Consider the following 23,608-nt stretch of genomic DNA (forward strand, 5'->3'; position numbering starts at 1 on the left):
CTTTTATACGTGCTGCCAGTTGACACACTCCATTAAGCTTACTTTTGCAATTGGAGTCTATTTGTACACTTGCCTCAAAATGTTGCTTGCCATCTTTCAGAGGATTGACTACATTCTCCACCTTGCACAATAATATTTGGCTTCACAAAATGTGAGTGCTATAGGAAGCTCTAATTTCTTGTTAGCACATTCAGACTCCAAACTCTCAATTTATATAAATGCTATTTTAAAGTTCTTCCCAGAAGAGTGTTATACTCATTAATCTTACATTTGTATATGAAGGACGGGTGCCTAAAGTAAAGAACTGTATGTTGACATTAGGTGTCAGCAAGAAAAGCACTCAACTTGTTTCCAGGTGCGGGGGTTTTGTTGGTGATAATTTACATGGCTTTATAGATCACCAAGGTGAGTAAGTAAACTTACATAGTGCCCGCTGCAACAAGAATGCTCAGGATAAAGTGTTGTTTCTCAACAGCCACCTACCAAATAGTAATCAAACTGGACAAAAAAAACAAACAAAAGAAAACCAAACACAAACAAAAAAACCCACATTTTATTAATATATCTTTTTGGATATACATAGCTTTTGTACATCATATGTGCTATACCACTCTTTGAGCTACATGCAGCATGAAAGGTATACTTTTAAGAAAAAAAGTATTTATTATTCATGAAAATGAACTTGAAATTTCAGTGCTGATGTACAGAAGAGGATAGCTCTGAGGGTGGGAGGTCGGGGGAAGAAATTATGTGCCCTGCTTGTAAAACAAGCAAACACATTGCAATTACAAAACACATAAGGAAATAAAACAGGTATGTTTTATAATAAAGCACTTTTCATATAATTTAACACACACAAACTCTGATTAAAAAGGGTCTGCAGGTTCAGCCAGGTTTCTTGAAGAGAAGCAGATAATGTTGAAACTTCTTCGACCAGCCTTGGTTCAGATGAAATGAACCTCAGATGGAGCTGAAATGCATACAAAGAACTAGATGAATTCAAGGCAATAGATACGTGTGATGCACCGAAAACAGATTTGGCACTAAATTTGTGTGTTCAATAAACTAGAGGAATGCATGTAGGGTGAACATTTCATCTCAAACTGATTGGGGTTGATTCACTAAAGTTGTGATTTTAACTGCTTTCCTTCACGATTCATTCAAAAAGGTTTGGAGATTCATAATATATAGTGAAGTCAAACTACACCTTACGTGTCAATCCTCCCTTTAGTAAATACAGCCCATTATGAAAGGTCAATTCTCACTGAACTTCCATTGAAGGAACTGAGCTAGTCATGAATAATGCATCATTAAATGAGGTGGTCATCTCTGAAATTGACCATGTCAAAAATGCTTGAGATGACCGTAGCTATAATTTTGGGTACTTCAAATGCCTTAATCACAAGCAGTGCATTTACATAAACAGTACATAAGGACAATGGGAGACACACCTGCCACGTACAGTCTAGGTACCATTTATTAAAGCAAGTAGAGATTAGCACACTTGAGAAACAGCTTCAAACATTTATGTCTACGTGTTACTTTCAAACAGTTACCTTCAGGAACAAAGCGAGGTATGCCTGGGCCAACTCAAAGTCTCTTTTTGTAGCCAACATGCTTCCAATCATTTTTAAGAAGCTTTGCATCACCTCTACGGAACCACCACCCTCTGGCACTAGATTTCTTAACTCTGCATCAATAGCAGAAGGTCCCATTTCTTTTATTGTTTTTAATGGAATGTCATCTGTCAATAATAAAAAGGAAATAATTGTACAACTTAATAGCAGAACATTTAATATTTGGATATGTTGTCTGCAAAGTACACCAGTACACTAAAAGGACAACTAGAACCAAGTACTGTAATAAAGCACAGCTGGGTTATGGCATTGATTGATAAATTTTGCACAACCACAATAGAAACCAATGACATTTTCTGCAAGGACTTTGAAGCAGTAATGCACAAGCTAAAGAGTTTAAATCATGACCATGAAAACCCATCCCTCCTCCACAAAAACACATTCGAGTAACAGGGACATTATTACAGAGCTGCAATTGGTGACAATTTTCATGAAAAATTAAAAATGAGGACTTTGCTTAAAATTACAATTAAGCCACTTTAAATGCATACGATAGCGGCATCCCCATATATTTTAGCTCTGGAGCTGCAGTATTTTAACAAGAGAGATCTTTTCTTTTGTAAGCACTGACAGGTACAGAGTACTCCCCAATTACTTTAATACACCTTTATGGTTTGTGAGAAATGATAAGAAAGCTGGACACTTACAGTTTTGATTTTCAATAGCTTCTTGCAACTGGACACAAAACAGAGACTTCTGTTCAAGAACTCCAAGATTCACTATTTTAGACTAAAACGCAACAGGCAAAAATGTATGAAGATGATTAGACAAATGTACACTTAGACAAAGTTTCTGTTTATTTTTTTCTTTAAGACATGCTATTCATTGGGTTGCAACAATGATGTCCCAGTAGAGGCTCTACAGGGCTGCTTAGCACCTTCCACAATCTGGCAATTACTGTGTTAAACATGACAGAGTACCAAAAGACTCTAGGAACTCCAGCTCCCAATTTGAGACACAATCGTTGAGGAAAATGTACTTGGAGGGTGCTACTAATGAGTATACAAATGTTCAGAAGAGCCACTGGTATTTCCAGACAAAAGTATTAATTTTGTTTTCTATAGGAGAAGGCTTTGTACAGAACCCCATTTATCTCCGTACGGCCCCCAAAGTAATAATTTTCTGCAGTGAAACATGAGCAGTGAGCCACATTATCTTTGGCATGTTCAGAACTAAAATAAAACGTTTTTTATACTTTTAGTTTCATAAAGGTATGTGTCAAAACAAAAAATATTTTTACCATCTTATGTGTTTATATAGAGAAATCTTGCAGCCCCTACCTTTTGCGAGTCATCCTGTGCATTAGAGGCAAAGCGAGGAACAAGCCCGGGAAGCGTTGGGATGAAAAATGGAGCCGATTTGGGCAATTTAGGAGGCTCCTTTGGCTTATTTCGTCTCTAAAAAGAAGGAAAAAAAGTGTTTGATTATTTAACGGATTGCTTTAACTATAAACACATGGTTATATGTTAAACAGAAAATATATAATATGAATATACACATAATGTATGTAAAGAACAAATACATACTGTATATAGAACAATAGCTCTTAAGAAATTGTATTCAATAAATGGACAAATATAGTAAACTTTGTGTAATTTTAAAATGAAAATCTGTTTATTACTGAACATTATATACCAAAAATGAAACTTCATCACAATTTGTCAATATCTGTTCTCAGGAACCAACAGCGCCCATTTTCTGTTCCTCCTTTATTAAATACGGAGGGTGCTTTAATTGGTACGTCACGTTACAGATAAGGACGACATATTACCTTGATGACGTCAAGGTTCAGAAGATTCTTCCATCTCGAATCAGGCAATAAAGATAATGTTACCAATTGCTCTCCCAGTTGTTCTGGAGACTCGTATTCCATCATGTCATCACTACAGCCTTCTATTTCAGGTACAGTGTCTTCATCTGTTATGAAAATATTTTTTTAAAGTAATAAAAAAAAACTAAAAACTACACTACCTGTAACAAGACATTCAACAAACTAAAGCTTGTGTCTGGTCGCTTAACCTCAACAAGGAAGGGTAAAAACCCTAATGCAGAAGTTAATGAAACTTATAGCTGTGTGATGCATAAAATGATGCTCTGATAACGAATATTAGTGAAACCTAAAACACCTCCTTAAATTCACCTCGTATGTAGAAAAAAAAAAGTAATACATTTTGCAGATATGTTAAAATAGTTTGGAAAAGAGAGGGGTGAGAAAATTATAGTTTTATCTTCTACTATTAAAAAGCTTATAAAATTAAAATGATGAAATGTCATCCAATACCACTCTGGCTGCGAGGTTGTTCAGTCTTATGTTTCATTAATGCAACAATGTCTCTTACCTTCAATTTCATCAGTCATACCAGGGAGCATAACTGCTGTCGGCTCATAATTTGGAGGAAGTGGACGCAAAGAGATCATAGAAAACAAGGATTTATTTGACCTGAAATTTAAATATTTACACAACATGTAAATCATCTCATACTTACATGTTAACATAAACCTTTGAGTATCAGAAGAGAAAGAATATTTGACAGTCATGGAGATTACAAGAGTGCCAAGCCTCAACAAGTACGCTATATGGACAAATGTGGGACACCAATAGGGACTTTCATGACATTGTATTCTAAATAGACATTAATATGCCGCAGGTCCCCCCCTTTGCAGCTATAACAGCTTCCACTATTCCCCCAAGATCCAACCATGTCTTTATGGACCTTGCTTTGTGCAGTCATGCTGGAATAGAAAAAAGCCTTCCCCAAACTGTTCAAACAAAGTTTTAAGCATAGCATTGTCCAAAATGTATTGGTATGCTGAAGCATTAAGATTTCCCTTCACTAGAAGTAAGGGGCCCAACTCCTGAAAAACAGCTCAATGTCATTATCCCTCCTCCACTAAACTTTACAGTTGGCAAACCAGAAAGTTGGAAGCATTGTCCAAAATTACTTGGTATGCCGAAAGGGACATGGTTGGATGAGCTTGGTGTGTAAGAACTTGAATGACACACATGAAGTGCCGACCTCAACCACATCGGACACCTTTAGGATGAACTGGAACAGAGATGGTGAGCCAGGCCTTCTTGTCCAACATTGGGGTCTGACTTCACAAATGCTCTACTGAATGAACAGGTGAAAATCACCACAGGAAAAACTGCCCAGAAGAGCAGAAGAATATATTCTATGTATTCAGAATGCGATGTCATCAAAGTCCGTGTTGATGTAATGGTCAGATGTCCCAATACCTTTGTCCATTCAGGGTAAGTCCCAAATATTTAAGATGTTTTGCTTATCTACGCGTGTTCAATTAAAACTGCGGTGCAAATACCGCTCAATATGTCCTTACAATCTAGTCACAGAGTCACCATGGTTTAAAATTGGGAAAGATCACAATCTATAAAATAAATAGGTGGGGGGAAATACATGAAAGCATTGATTTGCTTGAAAATTCCAAACATACAAAGCTTGCTAATCACAATTTAACATGCAACTAATATTTAGACATTAATGCCATTTTCAATTTGCTTGATAGACAGCTAATGTTCTCATGAAACATTTGCCTTATGTTACACTGATTTAAACATCTGCTAAAGTAAAATGAATTGCCTAAATTGTATCCATAGAATGCCAAACAGGTGAAAGAAAATAAAACTAACCACAAATAAATGCCAAGATCATCAACATGGGCTGTTGCCAAGAAATCCCCTGTAGGCGACATGCTGAGGCTCACTGCAGCTGAATCGAACAGGAAGCAGTCTATGAGGCTGAGGAAATGGCACAAAATGTTAACACACACTTTAATGCCAATACAATGACAATATACAATAAGCTGCTCTCTGAACACCGAATAGCTTTCACCGTAGCAGGAAACACACCATGTTTAGAGATGGTGATGTCTCTATTCAAGCACAACTAAACAAACTCAAACATAAGTCACCCCTAACCCCCCAAATGATTCCAATACATTTTCTTTGAAGCTATGAAAACATATAGAGATCGGAGAACATCTGTTTTATCTTTCTTTTTTATCTTGTTACAATTGTAATACCCCATCAAACATATTCTGGAGCTTCAAATCACACACGTCCAGAAGTTCTTTTCCCTATGTCCCAGTAAAAAGTAGTGCCCTATGAAGCTTTGTTTTCTGAATTGCTTTAAATTGGCTAATTCAGAACGTTCAAGTCTGCCAGAAGAGCAGGCCATGCCAGAGGGACAAGTCAGCACTGCAGGAGCTCGTTACAACTCCACACCGCCACACCCTTTGCACCACAAACAGCTCTGAAGGACTTTGAAGATGAGTTTGGCCCCAAAAAATAAAAAGTTGTAAAATGGGTATATGTCTGTTAAGAGGAGGGGACTGGTCACAAGGTCCTTTGCATGATTTTTTTTTTTTTTTTTTAATACATAATTTACTGATTCAACTCTGAGTTTGACTCAAAAGGCCTCTTGCGATTTGAGCTTCAAATGTGAAGTTTACTGGGCCCTAGTAAAAACGTCTACAAATAAAATGAACTTCAAATGAAAACTTGCCATCCTGATGGAAGGTCCCACACTTTAATGGTACAGTCCATTGAGGTAGTCATCAACCATCGCCCATCAGGGCTAAATGTCTTTAAAAACAGAACAGATCATGTCAGAACAAAATACAACTGTTTCAGTAAATAAACCCAAAATTAAAAAAAACATTTACCATATCGTTGATCTTTCCATTGTGGCCTGTGAATTTTCTCACAATTTTTCTTGTTTCGATATCTAAAACGTTAATGCCAAAATTATCCAAGGCAATGGCCAGCATACCACTGTAAAAATACAAAGGATATCAAATTCTTAATGTTCTGAAAAGAAAAACTGACAAAAATGTAAAACATACACGAAAGACCATCTTTCCAAAAACTCAAACTGTATGAAAATCTTAGATATGAAAAGAGAGGCAGAAAGTCAACTATGTCCACGTGGAATCGTACATTCTTTGAAATAGAGTACCTTTATTTTCCCAACTGTCAAATTTCAGTTTACTATTTTGATTATGAAATATAATTGTCAAAAAACGAAAAAAAACACACACAAAAAAAAATAAAAAACAGTATTTGTTTACCAGTGCCACAGACCTGCTTGCCACATTATCACATGAGATTAACTCTTTATTTGCTATTAGTTGAACCATGTAATGTTTTTTCACAAATAATAAAACTTCAGTTATTCAGAAGAATAGACACCTTTGCCTTGAAGCGATATTTTCATAATTTTATTATGTTTTTGTGAAATGTTTTAAGATTACTTAGTAGGAATATGGATAAAGTAAAATTATTCAGATCAGTTGCCCCTTAAAAAGCCAAACATATTTTAGTAGCAGGACTCTCTTACCTTTCCCTATGTAGCAGAATAGATGTTGGAGAACTGAGACTTATTGTCTGGATTAATTCTTTAGTCTTGAACTTCCAAAACTTTATCAATTTGTCACTGCCTGCAGTGATGGTCATTTGGTTTAATCCATCCACGACAACACCCCGCACTGATCCTTCATGAGCTGTACCCATGGGAAAACAAACAGAAAGTCTTGGTGCCGGGCAAGGAACATTAGAGCCTACTAGTCACAAGTAAACAAGGCTATTAGGAGTGGAAAGGGTAACTAAACCAATACGGTTTGCTATGCCAAAAACAAAATCATGTAAGTACACAAGACAAAGAAAGGAAGGTAGGGGAGAAAACAATCTTGGAAACAGAAAAAAAAAAAATGCAATAATAGCAATATTTTTTTTTAGATCAAACTTTCAGAAACACTTACCTCTATCTTTGCCATAGTGCCCCCTGTGAACTGCGGATTGAATATTGTACACATCAACGTCACCCCGGGAAAGGCCAATCACAACAAAGTTGCCACAGCTTGTAATTTCAACAGCCTTACAAAAAAAAAACAACACACAAGAAGAATAGTCATAAAGTCATCGTGCAAACTCCATCCTTTAGCACACTATTCTGCTAGAGAATGTTTTACACTTTCCTGCCAATTTCACGTGTATTCTCAAACTAATTTCCTGCCATTTCCAAACACAGATGTTAACTTAAACCTCTGTTCCCTAAACCAGCAATCTGGCCGGAAGCTGCCTGTTTATTGGTTTATCATTTGGCCTTGTCCATACCTAGTAAACTTACTACTGGAAAGAATCATGGAGTGAAAATATATCATGGTGTCATAACAATAAACATATGCTTGGTCTACAAAAGAGAAGCACGCAACTAATTACAAGATGAAGTATCCACACTTCCCACTGACCTGCCCGAGGACCCTTGGTGGGACCAAAGCAAGAACCGAAAAGCAAAGAGACAGACCAACGGTGTGCCAAGCTCAGGTACTCAAGTACTTACAGTTGCTTGTATGCCACGGGGTGCTCCTTTCTTTAGCTCTGGAGGCTTTAGCTTATGAGCTCCCATAGTAGACCTCACATAGTTCCACGTCGTACATGCAAGGGAATTTTGATGGCAAGCAATGATTCCATCCCAATCACTCTGCCGTGCCACCTCTGTCCCAAAACAGAAATGTCATTTTTTTTCAAAAAATTAGCATGCAGGTTGTGCCCCCATCTGGCACAGCTGTAACTGACACTTATATTAGACCATATTATTATATACTGCTATATTAAGCATCTTCGTTTTCTAAAGGTTTAAAAAAACAAACAAAAAAAAAAACAGAACTTCTTGTAGGAGTTTCCAACAGGACACATATGCCATAAAATTATCAAACCCAAATGAATTTACTCTGATTATACAATCAATTTAATCTCCTGCTCTCTTTTTCCCTGCCCTTGCAACCCAGACAGAACAATTTTCAAAATCGCAAAATAACGGAGCGATAAGTAAATGGGAAGAATAAATATGCAGATTTATGACTGATGATCCAACTATACTAACAGAAGGTGGACACATGATGTATATTAATATGTAATAATTACAGATTTATTTGGTCTAATACTACTGTAAAAATTTGGATTTAGGAAAGGTTTAAGTCATAGTTGAATACTAAACCTATTTTCTGGAACTCCCTACCTTTTTCCATCAGGCTCTACCCCCAAATTTATGCTAACTTTAAACTCTCATCAAAAATCCATCCGTTCACAGAATCATAATCTATCCCAATAACACTTACAAATCTGCCTCTTTGAAGAAGAGAAAAAAAACTCACAGCTGTTCTCCCTACCGACATCTTCTCCATATGAAACTTGGTACAATCATATGTTCCTCACTCTAGCAGAATCTCTCCTTTCATCTCATTACCCTCTCGACTTCCTAATAGATTGTAAGCTCATGAGTAGCTGATACTTCTGTATCAGTTTTGTATATTGTCAATTTTATTTTTCCGTATTGTTATAGTGCTATAGAATCTGCTAAAAGTCTATAAACGACTTAAATATTAAAGGACACTTCAAAATAATAGCCTGTAAATAAAGGAAATGTTAATACCCGATAATTCAGATTTATTTTGTACATGTACAATAAAGGAACTTAGTTGCTTAAAGAAACACATACCAGCAGCAAACGAAACAATAGGAGGCAGTCTTAAAGAATGGCAACGGAGTCCCAGCTTTTTGGATTTGGCTTTATCTACAGAACCTGTTAAAAACAATGCACATGAAATACGAACTCAGAGCTTGCAAATAAATCTATTAAGTTAATTTTAAGAATTCTTTGAAACTAAATATGAAAAGATATTCGTTACATTACTAAAATATATTATGATGTTCTGATGGCAAGTAGGTTGGGAGTAGCCACAATGCCTTTCACAACTGCAATGTGAAGCCCACTAGGCAGATTTGAAGTTTTTAATCACTTTCCCAGCAGCGGAAGACACCAGAGAAAAAACGCTAACCCGCAGTGGTTAAAAACTTTTGTTTTCACCTACACAACTGGTAGAAAGGTACACAATCATTTGTAATAAAAGAAAGGTGCATCTCCTAGTCAGACTGGACGATTTTCATATTGATTGTACCCACAACATATTGAGTCTTACTTTTTTTTTTTTTGCTATGTGAATATCTATACCTGTTCTGGAATTGCATTTACCATACAGGTGCATATTTGCTAGATTTTGTGTGTAACTACTTACATGAAATACTATTTTACAGGAACAAACTACATTTAAATCCAAAAAAACAAAAAAAAAAAAACCTCTCATTCAATAGTTAAAACATGAGCTTCATTTAACAAAGACCTATCCAGAAATTACTTTTGCGTGCCATAAAGCACAATAAAAGGGTTTCCGAGCATCAAAGCGGTACTCAAATATCACACTAATAGCATGTGTTTTTATTGGAGAGAATACATTTAATGTTCAGAATTAATTACATGTTGTACATATAACACCAAACATAAGAATCAATACAGAGAGTAGGTACTGAACATACTAAAAGTCTAAGCTATTTTCAGAAACACTAAGTTTTGATACTCACCATGCCCCAGGCTTTTACTTAGTCTGTCATGAACTGTGGAAAATGAATGCAATGTTCCGTCCTGACCTGGAAAGAAAACAAGGCATGTTTATTGATGGACTGTACGCAAATCAGGGAAACGGCTAACTGTGCAAACATCTTCAGGTGGGTTTCATGGACCTTGGGTTACAACAGAGGCTCACCTGCACTGAGGACCATTTTACCATCATGTCCATGGTGTCTGATGAAAGTTGGTGGAGCACTGTGACCTACACGGAACCTCAGCAGACGTCCTTGTCCGCCAGGGCCATCAAATATCCAAACCTGTTTCGCATAATACAGACAGAAGAATGCGTCAAACAAACGGTAATCAACTCCACTGTTCCATGGCAAATTTCTGAAAATGATTTACCATTTCCTAGGCACCATCTTAGTACTCTGTTCAGTTGCAGTGTCTCGGAGAATTAAATTCATATTAGCGTAAGGTTAAAGGGGAACTCCCACTGTACTTTATTACTACCTTCACATTGAAGAGGAGTTAAAAAAAATATAGTTTTACTTGATATGGTGTATTAGTCATAATACCGATTAGTCATTGTGTATGTTCTATTACATAAGCATCCACACACCGCCTAAATAAAAAGTTTATGAAGGAAAGGGTTTCCTTGGACATGCACCACTTGTTTAGTGTTGCCACAAATAGTCAGCTTTGTGTGGGTGTGAGCATGGAAAGACTGAAAACAGTGGTACTCCTCCAAATCCGTAAAGAAACTTTATGAAATAAAATCTAGTTTTGTTCTATGATAACCTGCATTACTGTAGACAGTACCGTTTCTAATATTTGACTTGTTAAGGACTATGCACTTTTTACACCTATGGACTAAATGGTTTTTAGCACTTCTGCTATCTTGTTTACTAGCATAATGTGACGCCCCCAACCGAAAGTCCAATAATGTGACTAACTTGTCTCCCACTGAACGCTCATTAATTAATTCAACCTGCAGAAAAGGCTTACAATACCATATTCAGATCCCTGCGCACATGTGAACTCAATACAATGTCTATGCAAGCCACAAGCACAGAGGGCATAAGCTAATTACATGTATTTCCTGCTCAATCTACGTTATTACATTGCTTTTAAATAGCAGTGGACGGAAGAGAACATTTGAATGAAAGGAATATTTTATGTTCGTGGACAAATATTGGAAGTACACTAAATGTACTCATAAAATTACCCTTATTGCATTATCTGCTCCATTAGTGATAAGAAGAGGCTCTCCGTGGACAAATGTCAGACCGGCAATAGCAGTGGCATGAGCATGCCTCATTTGATTCATCAGTTTTTTGTCTTCAAGGTCCCAAAGCCCAATGTGACCTAGAGGGCTTCCAGCTGCCATTACTGGATGACCATCTGCAACAAGTTAACAAATGAAGAAAACCACGGCTAAGCTATAATGGATACAGATAGTATTTCTATACAATAACATCGATACTATGTACACATATATTGTTATATTGTACAAATAGTATTTCGCATTAAAGCATTTTTTTTTAAATACTTCTGACAAACATTTTTGTGCCTTAAAATGTATTTTTTATCAAAATATTGGAGAGGACTAGATGTTTTATGTGCATTTGTACATACAGAAGAAAACAAGAGCGTTTGTAAAAATACGTGAGTATAAAAATAAACTTTAAACAATTAAAATGTCTAAAATATAAACCTGTGCGAAAAGATATTCCGGTAATCGGGCCCCAATCCTGCTGAAACGTCATTAAGGTTTCATCGAATTTTATGTTGTGCAAAATTATTTTGCCACTTGTCAGTCCAACTGCCACTACATCCACAGCTGGTGCCTATAAAATAAAAATCAAAGCTTATAAAAATTATATACACACATGTTCTCTCTCAGGTCAGAAGTATGGAATGAGACAGATAAGAATAATTTGGCCCATCTAAGTCCTTGATCTTGTCTTAGATTCAGGATAACTTTATGCCTATCCCCTGCATTCTTAACGTCGAACACTGTATTAGCATCTGCCACTTATGATGGGAGGCTGTTCCATTTATCTATCACCCTCTTACTAAAGTTAAACTTCCTTACTTTACATTTAGGGATCTGACCCTTTAGTTTTAGATTCTTCTAACATTCCCCTTCCTCCTCTGAAATACACTTCCCTCTTGTACATCGTTTAATCTCTAAGTATTTACATGCTTTATGACAGGAAATTAAAATAAGTGGTAATGGTTATCAGAGGCAAGAACAATGTTGTTAAGTATGGAAGTAAAAGACCAGGGACTAGCAGCTTTGACGTGCTTACCTGTTGAAGAACTGTGACACCTGACTCCCATCCTGGAAACGTAAACAGAAGTTTGCTAAAAGAAACAAAAAAGGGGATTTAAATTCTTGAGAGCAACAACAGCTACATTTATCCTTTGAATTAAAGCGATTTCTTTGTAAATCCACTACTAATATGATCTCAGATTTATGCATAGTGTTAAAACATTCATTCTCTACGATTTTGATCAGTCTTCTTGCAATTACTTTGGCTTAACCTCATAACAAATAAGAGATCGAAATTGAATCTAATCATTCATGATTCAGTTGTTGTAGCAGGGCATTTCAGTACTTGCCCATAATATAAAAATATTAAAATTATATGAAAAAATTGTATCTTCAATTTACAACAAAAAACCACATCCATCCCCAAACACTAAATGTTTTGTTGTGTTGCGTTTTGTATCATGCACTTGTGAAGCTGCTTGCCATTTTGCTTACTTGGTTTTGATATTCCATAGCTGAAGGCTCCCTTGTTGGCTGCCTAGAAGAATCTTATTCAAGTAGGTGCTGGGGTGCATTATTGCAGAAACAGTAAAGTTGGTCTTATCAAATTTGAGCTGTAGATATTCCTCTGTGGAGTAAAATATTAATGCACTCAACAGAATGTTATAATCTTCTTACCTAGGCAACTCGTATGATCTTACACAGAGGAGATCAGAGTCAGGGCATACAGAAAGTTTTTCTCTTTTCATAAAAAAGTACTAAAAATGAAAGTTAACTTATATTTATATATAAATACAGTGATGTTGCCATGACATCACAAGGGGTACTCTGTAGATACAATGCACGGGAGACTTGTAGACATCACAAGCTTGTGAAATGTTTTGTATTTTACTTTTTTTATTAAAAAGTGAAGAATGTAAAGCAACATTCTGGCCTTCCAAGACACAAAAAAATTACATGTGTGAGAAAGTATTATACCTGGAACATAAAAATCGGGATTTTGGGGGGCAGGCACTACTGTGAAGGAAAAAACTACAAAATGTTGTTCATCTTCAACTGTTGTCCATTAATATATGAGTGCTAATAAATATTTGCATTGAACACATACATGGTAACAATGGCAAAACAGCTCCAGTTTCTACAGATATGAAAACTCTTGATCATGAAATGGTGAAAAAGGAAAAAAAAAAAAAAAACCCACTGAAATTTAACTTAGGAGAATAAAGCAATACCCCACCAAATGATAGCATAGTATTTAAAATGTTTGGACAGCATTGTCACAGCTGTTTCTCAGTATTAACAATATAGTACTTATTTCTTACCTTCTGATTGCGTGTCCCAAATTATAAGAGTGTTACTTGTGTCTATCGAGACAACATGATCTCCAAAGGGCAGGACTAGGTGAATTTCAGCTTCATGACCCTTGTAGGTGTGAACCACCTGAACACAGCAGCAAGTTAATAAGAGTATTAGAGAAAAAGGATTAAATACCACGTGTTAATCAGATTCATAAAAGGACATTGAGACCTTTATTAATACTTAATATTTAATAATTATGCAATTACCGACTATTTAAATCAAAGGGATAAAAGACAAAAAAAACCCAAAACACTTAGTATCACTACTCATACCAACAGTGTGGGATTTTCACAGCATGTTCATAAAGGGTAACCCCATGTGTATTTGTGGACATGCGTTACATACAGATTAAAAATGCATACATACCTCTTTGTTCCTTGCAAATGCTCGAAGAATATTTCCATGTGAAGCAAACACAAGCATTCTGTCTGCAGCAAGACAGTTAATACTTTCTGGTAGTGCATTGCCTGAAAACACACAAAAAGATGCACTGAACTTGAAAACTATCAAGATTGGGTAACATAACAAACATGAAATTTTGTACATGCACATATTTCCACATGGTTATGTTAAATTAAAAAAAAAAAACTATACTGAAAAGACATGTTTCCAGTCTACGTATTTTGAAATTCTATTATATGGCTACAAACTCTTAAAAAGGCACCAGATCAATAAATAAATAAAGAGTGAACTTTTTGCTATGATAATTGCAGTTGGCTGGAGCTGCATTAACACGCATATCATTCACCAGATACAATTTCTGGTTTGTAGTTTCTGAATCTGTTTTCTTATTGCACAAAAGGAAGTGTTTACTTGTTTTAGCCAAGGCAGGTCAAGCACACATAAGATTTTTATTCTTCTTTGGAGACTAGAGAGGGGTCCCGGAGGGTATAAAGGCAGCTAACTCATTGGAATGACAGAAACCCAAACTTGTATTCAAAGGGCATTCCATAATTAAATATAGTTAAGACTTTTTAAACTATAACTCAATCTGTAGAAGTACATTTTTTCCACAAGTTAGTGTTTAATATGTATTTATGGTATTACTCAGACTCAACCCTAACTATCGCTGCTTTTTTACAACAGAAAATGGGATGTAGTTAAAACAACCTTTTATTGCCGAATGTGTTTTTTTCCTCGAAAGCAGCAACACAATTTGGAGAGTACCTTTTGGTTTTGTAGATCAAAAGCCTAGCAAGTAGAAACTATGTCTTGAAAAGGACAAGTGGGTCTAGTGTGCCATTTAGCCACAGCAATGAAGAAAGAATATATAATTACTTTATAAGTACTTTAACATGCTTATTTAAGCTATTAGGAAAAAATAAGCACACCACCACGCCTCCCGTCTGCGATCCCACTTTGTTAACCACTTTTTGCTGCTTGAAGCAGCCAATCAGTGGAAGGAAAGTTCAAATGGGAATGTTTGATGCGTATGCATGCAAGGTGGGCTCATTAAAGACTCTGGAGCTCTCATGCAGGTTGGTGCAGCCAAGTATTAGGGACAACACTCTTTTGCAAACAAATCTCCAGTAAGTGGAAGGAAAGAGAAGAGAATCATATGGAATTAAATAATTCTGGACAATCAATCCATACATTTGCAAGAGAGAACAATAAGGGGACACTCAACTACGCATTTAGGTGTCACACAAAAAATACTTAACAGTTAAGAATATTAAGAATATACTCACTGACAGCAACCTGCCCAAGCTTATTCACCTACAAGTAATGCAAAGAGGAGAATGTTAGCGAAAACCTTCACGTTAATGAACATGACAGCAAGAGTTGCAAAATTATTCCTACTAGTGTGGTGATAGTTGCCAGAAACCTTGATAACGGACACATAATTTCTTATTGTTAATTTTCCATGATTAAACTTTCAGAGAAAAGATCGATTTTCACTTTGCTTACAGAATTCACACAACACGGATTGTTTCATGCATTGAGTTTTAATTCAATGTCATTACATTTTATTATAGCAACAATGTTCCTGGTGCTGTCCAATAAGGTTATACATCAAACACTTGCACCCTTTGAGCCTTGTGTGTGAAATGAAATGGTTAAACAATACTCTTAATTTTTTTCTTCTAAACCTTGAGACGTAAGACAGGCAGATACACACAGCATCTACTAATTCATCGGAAAAGTCTCAGGCAGTCTTTCCAGCGCATGGAACCGGAGAACTGACTTTCCAATTATCGTTGGAAACGTGAAATTATAATATCGCAATACAAGGAATGCGTAAAGGCTGAGCTGAAAGCTGCTCCTTAGGAACTTACATTATATGTGAGAAAGCTATTCCCCACCGCGGTCACCAGGTAGAACTCCTTGTGCTTCTTGTGGTATCTCACCACATGGGGGATGTGATTGCTGTATATCCCTACGGATCGATAGCCGGTAAATAACACGCTCCCTCGGCGCCCCTTCTCTGCCGCCATGTTCCTGGCCGTGGATCCGATAAACAGCAGCGATTCCCCCGGTACACTCAAATAAATCTCCAAACACGTGGGGACAGCACAGCAAGTCCACAACACTTCGCAGGGTTCACAGGAAGCACTTCCGGGTGGCACGCATACGCGCGTGTGCAACAGCCATCTCTGCACCGGGATTGTTTCCCGATCCCGAGTTCCGCTTGTGGGTTTGTGATTTGTCACTTCAACGCCAGCGTTGTAACGATTCGTATGGTAATAAGAATTTTATAAGTCATGTAAACCCGTTCAGGTTTAATACCATGGTTGCCCTAAAGGACCAAAGGAGGTTTTTTGCCATTGCTTGGTATGAAAAATATCTAAAAATGTGAGTAAAATTAGAGGGAAAAAGGCAAAATTTCAACGGTTTCACCTATAAAAACTATATATAACCAGTGCAAGTGGGAAAAAAAACCTCAAAAAATCTATTTCGTTATTTTCCTGTTTTTGGAAACGCCATTTTACAGGGTTTCTAAACATGCTTTTTTTAAAAAAAATAATAATGTGGTATGCTCGGATTTGGCCTCAATAACAGATCAAAAACAGAAAAACTGCTAAACAAAGGTATATATTTTCGAAAGTTGATGTCCTAGTTTTACTAGGAGCTTTTTAAAACTTTATTTAACCATTTTAGTGCTGTTTAACAGTTTAACCAAACTGTTTTAAAAATTGCAGTAAAACAAATTTTTGGCACTACTGGTTAAAAATTGGAAGATGCGCATTGCAGTTTTCGAACATGGGATCAGATTGCTGGGTCCAGGTCTGAGACACAGTAGAGGTCCCACATATCAATTTAACCCCACAAAACTATATCTTCCCTAACAGCACACCCCTTGAAGATATTAAAGACGCTCTACTTACCTTTCTAGGTGGCCCACAGCAACCATCTTTCCTCGGGGTCTTAATTATGAATTTGGCTTGATGCCTCTTATTTGATTTTAAATTATATGTTGATTTTTTTTATTTTTCATATTTTTATGATAAATTGTTATTCTTTTTTCTTTCAGATTCAGCTTCTCTATGTATTTTTTATTTGTTCTACATGTGCTGATGTCATCCTACACTAGTTTTACACCCCTATATTTCACATGATTCCATCAACACTTTAATAGCACTGTATCACTTTAAAGTATTTTTTGCAAAATCTCTCCTATCGTTTTAACTTTTTTTTTTTAAATAAAATTCATTACTGAATTTGTTGCACCTTGAGTACTTTTTCGGTGACCTCTATTATCGATGCACTTTACTACCTCTTTTAGAATTGGTTGTTTTTACACCTATTTTGCACTTTATTCAATTGTTTCACATTATGATATATCACTGTATATTTGTATAATTTATGATGACCTTTCCATTCTTGGTCTTTGTAAATATTCAAGTCCTTTATCTATATTATAAGAACCAGTGACGTTTATTTGTTTTATTTAATTTTATTCATGGTATGTATCATACATCTATTTATTCACTCACATTCTGGTTTTTAAGATAACAGATGGTGATCTGATGATATATGCACTTGGCAATGCTAGCACATCTTTTGATTACACTTGCACTGCTTTATCAGAGACTATGTTCTTGCGCATGCGCGTAATGTGTTCGCGCATGCGCGGAACGTCACCACGATTTAGCGCTGACAAATAGCTGATTATCCTATTTCAATCGGCACATTTTTTGCCGATTTGGTTGTTTGGTTTTACCTAATTCACACTGTTTTTTGGAGTATTAACACTGACTGTTTTTATATGGAACTGCACTGGTTAAATCTCTGTAAGTGCCTGTTACATACACTGATTGCACATACTCTATTGGTATCTTATCAATATATATTCCTTTTTACATTGTTTTTTTCAGACCATACTACCACATACCTTCCCGGTTTTACTGGATCTGTCTTTTTCACATCATCGTAGCGATTTCAATGTCTCCTAGCTACATATAGTTCATGTCTCCTGAACTGTAGCTAGTATAGTTCTATCAACATCTTTCTTTCTTACATCTTTCCAACACAATATTATTATTCACATTCAAAAAAGCCAACCTGTATCCCAACACAGTAACTTATGTCTTCCTCTATAGAAATAGTGTGGTAAGAGTGCCAGTATCAGAAAACAAATAGTGAAAAAGTGTCAGTAATCATAAAATAAATTTTCCCCCTTCATTTGTTTATTTTCATACCTGCAGCCCTAAAACAACACTCTCCAAAGGCTGATATCCAAAGTTTTATCCACCTAGGGGCGCTTGTGTAAACAAACAGAAAAAAGGGAAAACAAAACAATAATAGTGCAGCAAAAGCTGACAATGGGATGTTCTATCATCTCCAACCATAAACTCCCTCCCGTCTTTAACTGTGCCCTATGGAATGCCCGGTAGGTATACAACAAACTTGCTTGTATACATGACCTTTTTCTATCCCATGCTTTTAACCTCCTAGCCCTTACTGAAACCTGGATCCCCTCCCATGACACTACTGCTTCTGCTGCACTCTCCTTCGGAGGACTACACTTCAGCCACAGAAGTGCTGCCGCACAGCTGAACGCTACTTCAGAAAATCAAAATCCAACGAAGACTTTACTCACTATAAATTCATGCTTCACACCTACAACTCCCTTTTTTCTACTTTCAACTCCCTTCTCTGTCCCTCCACACCCACGCCACAAACCTCTCTCACTGCCCAAGATCTTGCTACCCACTTCAAAGAGAAGATCAAGACTATTAGAAAAGACCTCTCTTCCTTACAACTCCCTCCTATATCACTCACCACCACTCTCTCCACTCTTACTATACTAACTGCCTTTTCCCCTACAACCGAAGAAGAGATAGCCGCTCTTCTTCCTCTCACCCAACAACCTGTCCCCTTGACCCCATCCCTTCACACCTCACAAAGTCTCTATGTCCATCCCTTGGTCCATCACTTACCCACCTATTTAATCTTTCTCTATCATCTGGAACTGTACCATCTGCCTTCAAGCATGCGCTAATCACACCAATTCTAAAGAATCCTTCCTCAGATCCCGTCTGTTTGACTAACTACCGCCCTATCTCTCTGCTTCCTTTTACCTCTAAGCTGCTTGAATGGATTGTGTACAATCGCCTCACTAACTTCCTCTCCTCTAATTCCCTCCTTGACCCTCTACAGTCTGGTTTCAAACCCCTCCACTCTACTGAAACAGCTCTAACAAAAGTCTCCAATGACTTGCTCTCTGCCAAAGCTAAAGGTCACTACTCTATTCTAATACTACTGGATCTCTCTGCTGCTTTTGATATTGTTGATCACCACCTTCTTGTAGACTCACTTGCTTCTATAGGCATTCAAGATACAGCTCTCTCCTGGATATCCTCATATCTGTCTAGCCGTTCCTTCTCTGTCAACTTCTCTGACAAGACATCATCGCCCCTTCCACTTTCGGTTGGTGTCCCCCAAGGCTCAGTCCTTGGCCCTCTGCTGTTCTGTCTTTATACTTCATCTCTTGGCAACCTAATCAACTCATTTGGCCTCCAGTATCATCTATATGCAGATGATACCCAAATCTACCTGTCTTCTCCTGATCTCTCTCCATCTCTCATGTCCCGTATTACCAATTGCTTGTCTGCTATTTCTTCATGGATGTCACAACTAGGGCTGAAACAACGAATCGATAAAATCGATAATAATCGATAACGGAAATCGTTTTCGACGATTTCCGTTATCGTTTAATCGAGTGATCGATTCGTTGTTGGCTCCTTTTACTTACCTCCGCGAGCGTTCCCCGCTTCCGCTACACGCTCTGCACTCTCCGCCTTCTTTTAGTTGCGTGACGGATGTGACGCGTTCCGGAGGTAAGTATTCTTCATGTCTGTGCGAATCGCTCTGTGTGAGTGGCTCCGTTCGCACAGAGCGATTCGCGGGGGTGGGGTTTCAGGGGATGCAGGGCAGAGTGGGGGTGGGGGGGCAGGCCAGGGTAGGAGACTGAGTGCAGGGCAGAGTGGGGGTGGGGATGCAGGGTGTGGGGAAAGGGCAGGAGACTGGGTGCAGGGCAGAGTGGGGGTGGGGGTGCAGGGCAGAGTGGTTGCAAAGTGCCAGGGCTGGGTGCAAAGTTCTGGGTGCAAAGTGCCAGGGCTGGGTGCAAAGTGCTGGGTGCAAAGTGCCAGGGCTGGGGCAAAGTGCTGAGTGCAAAGTGCCAGGGCTGGGTGCAAAGTGCTGGGTGCAAAGTTTCTTGAACAGTAATAGTCCACCTCTTTTCAGAATGTTTGGGGTTATTTTGTTTCATAAATATTGTGTTTGGGTTTTTGTACTTTGAAAATATTGTTTTTTTATTACATCATAACAAAATAAGAATGTTAATGTAAATTTTAAGTTGTTTTTTAACATCCAGTTCATTAAATTATTTTAAATAAACAAAAAATTTGCATATTTTTTTTTTATCCGATTAATCGATTAATCGAAAAAATAATCGGCCAACTAATCGATTATTAAAATAATCGTTAGTTGCAGCCCTAGTCACAACACTACCTGAAACTTAATCTTTCTAAAACTGAACTCATTATCTTCCCTCCCTCCATCTCCACTCCACTACCTGAATTCTCTATCACCATTAACAACACGAATATCTCTCCTACTAACCAACCCCGATGCCTTGGGGTCATCCTTGACTCAAACCTCTCCTTCATCCCTCACATTCAGTCCCTCGCCAGATCCTGCCGCTTGCACCTAAAAAACATCTCTCGTATCCGCCCATTCCTCACCCAAGAATCCACAAAAACTCTGGTTCATTCACTTATCATTTCCCGTCTTGACCACTGCAACACTTTTCTGGTTGGCACTCCACTGTCTCGACTCTCTCCTCTACAGTCTATCCTAAATGCCGCTGCTAGGCTCATCTTCCTTGCATGTCGCTCCTCTTCTGCTTCCCCCCCTCTGTGAAACCCTCCACTGGCTCCCAATTATCTTTAGAATTAAAAGATCCTGGTACTGACATATAAGGCCATCCATAATACTGCTCCTCCGTACATTTCTGACCTCATTAGCAAATACTCTCCTACTCGATCCCTACGTTCTTCCCATGGGCTAAGGCTCTCCTCCTTACTCATCACCTCTTCCTTTTCTCGTCTACAAGATTTCACTCGAGCTGCCCCATATCTCTGGAATCTACTGCCAAGGAACCTTCAGCATTCACCCTCCCTCCCGACATTCAAGAAACATCTAAAAACCCACAGAGAAGCATACCATCTTAGCTGTTAGAACTTCCTTGTCATCGATACAACCACCACACTACCTCTCACCCTTTCTCTATGCCTTATGTTTGTCACCCCATTTCCCTCTAGATTGTAAGCTTGCGAGCAGGGCTCTCTCCACCAAATGTATCGGTTTGTCTTAGTCTGTCAATTCTTGTCTTGTCATATGCCTTGAATTTATGTATTGTATTAAGCGCTGCGTAAACTGTTGGCGCTATATAACTAAAGATAATAATAATGTTCTGTGTAAATAGTTGCGCTCATAATATATCTGTGACGTTCAAGTGTTTCTCAATTCTCCTTTGATCTGAGTCTGATCATAGAGGGGAAACAAGAAGCAAAATGGGATAGTATCTTACATGTAAATAATGAAGACAAAATGATTGCACTTACACACAGATGGGCTTGCTGGAATTGATGTTCCGCTGTTTGAAGTTAGAAGACCACTCGTTCCGCAGGTGATGTTTAGTGCTTCCCCTGTCTGCCTCCTGTACTCCAGATAAAAAAGAATTTATTTATCAATAAACTAGAACATGGCATTTACAGCAATTGGGTCTATTCACTGAGTTTATTGCACTTGGATGCCCTTGTATGTCAACACTGGCATATTCACAAAGAAAACAAGCAATTTGTTTGTAAGAGCTTGTGACTTTAAAGTAAATATTCTATTTCCTGATCAAGGGGTCAAAGTTGATACATACCTTACAGGAAACACGGACCCAAGGTCGGATTAACTGTGGAGCAATTGATCTAGGGTCCATAACTCTGATCTCTCCCACGCAACATGCAGCAATTACTCTTCCTTGCTGACACTGCCCACTGAGAGGTGATGTTATTTCCAGGCTTGCAGCACAATGAGGGGGGTTTACAGACCACAAGGGACATACAGAAAGAAAGTGGAGTATGTGGTAAGTACTGTGTGTATGTGTGTGTGTGTGTGTATATATATATATATAGATATATATAGATATATATATATATATATATATATATATTACTGTGTATGTATATTGTGACAAACTCTGTTAGCTGAGGGGCATAACTGTCACTTTTCAGGATCCTAAGCACAGTCTTCTTAAGCAATAAGTCTCAGGAACACAGATTTTGCACCAAACTGGATTTTTTTTGCAAATGCACAAATCAAACACCCCAAAACAAAATCATAAAAGAAAATCCTAGCTCCCATTGGAGCCCTCTGGGTATACTTTGCTGGTCCAGACTGAGCAGCCTAAACACCCACATCTCCCTGCCAGACCCAGCTAGGCCAGGCTCTGGAAACCCCCTAGACAGTGCACACAAGTCCAGGGAGGTAATGACACACTTGTCTTCAAGGCTTCTCCTTGCCCTGGGAGCACAGAGGGATTTCTCAACCTTCCTCAGTCTCTCTCTGATTATCAGGCTCCAGAGGTCTCTAAGATCTCATAGGAATCTTGGACTGGATCCTGCAGAGTAGCTGGCATGGATTTTCCAGTGTGTGTGCACTCACAAGATTTTGCAATTAAATATATAGGTAGCAGGGCCGATTTAAGCAGTGGGGAAAGTGGGCATTTGCCCAGGGCCCACTGCTGTAGGGAGCCCACCATGAAGGTGAGAAAGGGGGTAGATAGTGAGAAAAGGGGGACAGGGTAGATAGTGAGAAAGGAGGGTAGTAAGAATATTGAAATAAATAGTAAGAATAAGTGAGATAAAGAAGGAAATAATGTATGGATGCATTGTGTGAATGAGTTAGAGAATGAATGAATTAATGTGAGTATGAATTGTGTGAGTGCGTGAGAGTATGAATTGTGTGAATGAGTGAGATAATGAATTAATGTGTGTATGAATTGTGTGAATGAGTGAGTATGAATTAATGTGTGTATGAATTGTCTGAATGAGTGAGTATGAATTAACGTGTGGCTGAATGGTGTGAATGAGTGAAAGACTCAATGAATTTGTGAGAATGCATTAATGAATATGTATACATGATTTGTGTGAAAGAGTGAGAGAATAAATAATTGTGTGATTTCATTGTGCGAATGAAAGTGTGAATTAGTGAGTGACTGTAAAAGTGTTTGTGTGTATCATAGATGTATAATTGATTTGTGGAAAAGCAAAGATGGCAAAAGCAGGGTGTTTTAAGCCTTGGGGACCAGGATTGCACAGGCAGGGTGTTTATCGGACAAAGATGGCACAGGTAGCGTGTTTATGGGACAAAGATGACACATGGCAGGCTGTTTGGGGACAAAGATGTCATAC

At 37.8% G+C, this 23,608-nt stretch overlaps 1 protein-coding gene across 1 annotated transcript; it reads right to left on the reverse strand.

The window, feature by feature from the left end:
• Positions 1–820: 820 nt before the first annotated feature.
• On the reverse strand, positions 821–16,132 carry LOC149302984 (WD repeat-containing protein 36-like). Its single transcript, XM_089481852.1, has 23 exons — positions 15,974–16,132; positions 15,386–15,413; positions 14,064–14,164; positions 13,661–13,778; positions 12,834–12,966; positions 12,376–12,430; positions 11,778–11,910; positions 11,289–11,464; positions 10,257–10,377; positions 10,075–10,140; positions 9,155–9,238; positions 7,997–8,151; positions 7,416–7,530; positions 6,995–7,157; positions 6,321–6,429; positions 6,161–6,240; positions 5,287–5,394; positions 3,977–4,077; positions 3,409–3,554; positions 2,918–3,034; positions 2,285–2,366; positions 1,557–1,744; positions 821–970 (listed from the first exon to the last, which is right to left on the reverse strand). Exons 1-23 carry the CDS (start codon positions 16,130–16,132, stop codon positions 821–823), a joined length of 2,688 nt encoding a protein of 895 aa, XP_089337978.1.
• Positions 16,133–23,608: the final 7,476 nt, after the last annotated feature.

This window comes from Sceloporus occidentalis, unplaced genomic scaffold (assembly GCF_023333645.1).
Source record: "Sceloporus occidentalis isolate IW3139 unplaced genomic scaffold, rSceOcc1.0.p SCAF_16, whole genome shotgun sequence".
NCBI classification, from domain to species: domain Eukaryota; kingdom Metazoa; phylum Chordata; class Lepidosauria; order Squamata; family Phrynosomatidae; genus Sceloporus; species Sceloporus occidentalis.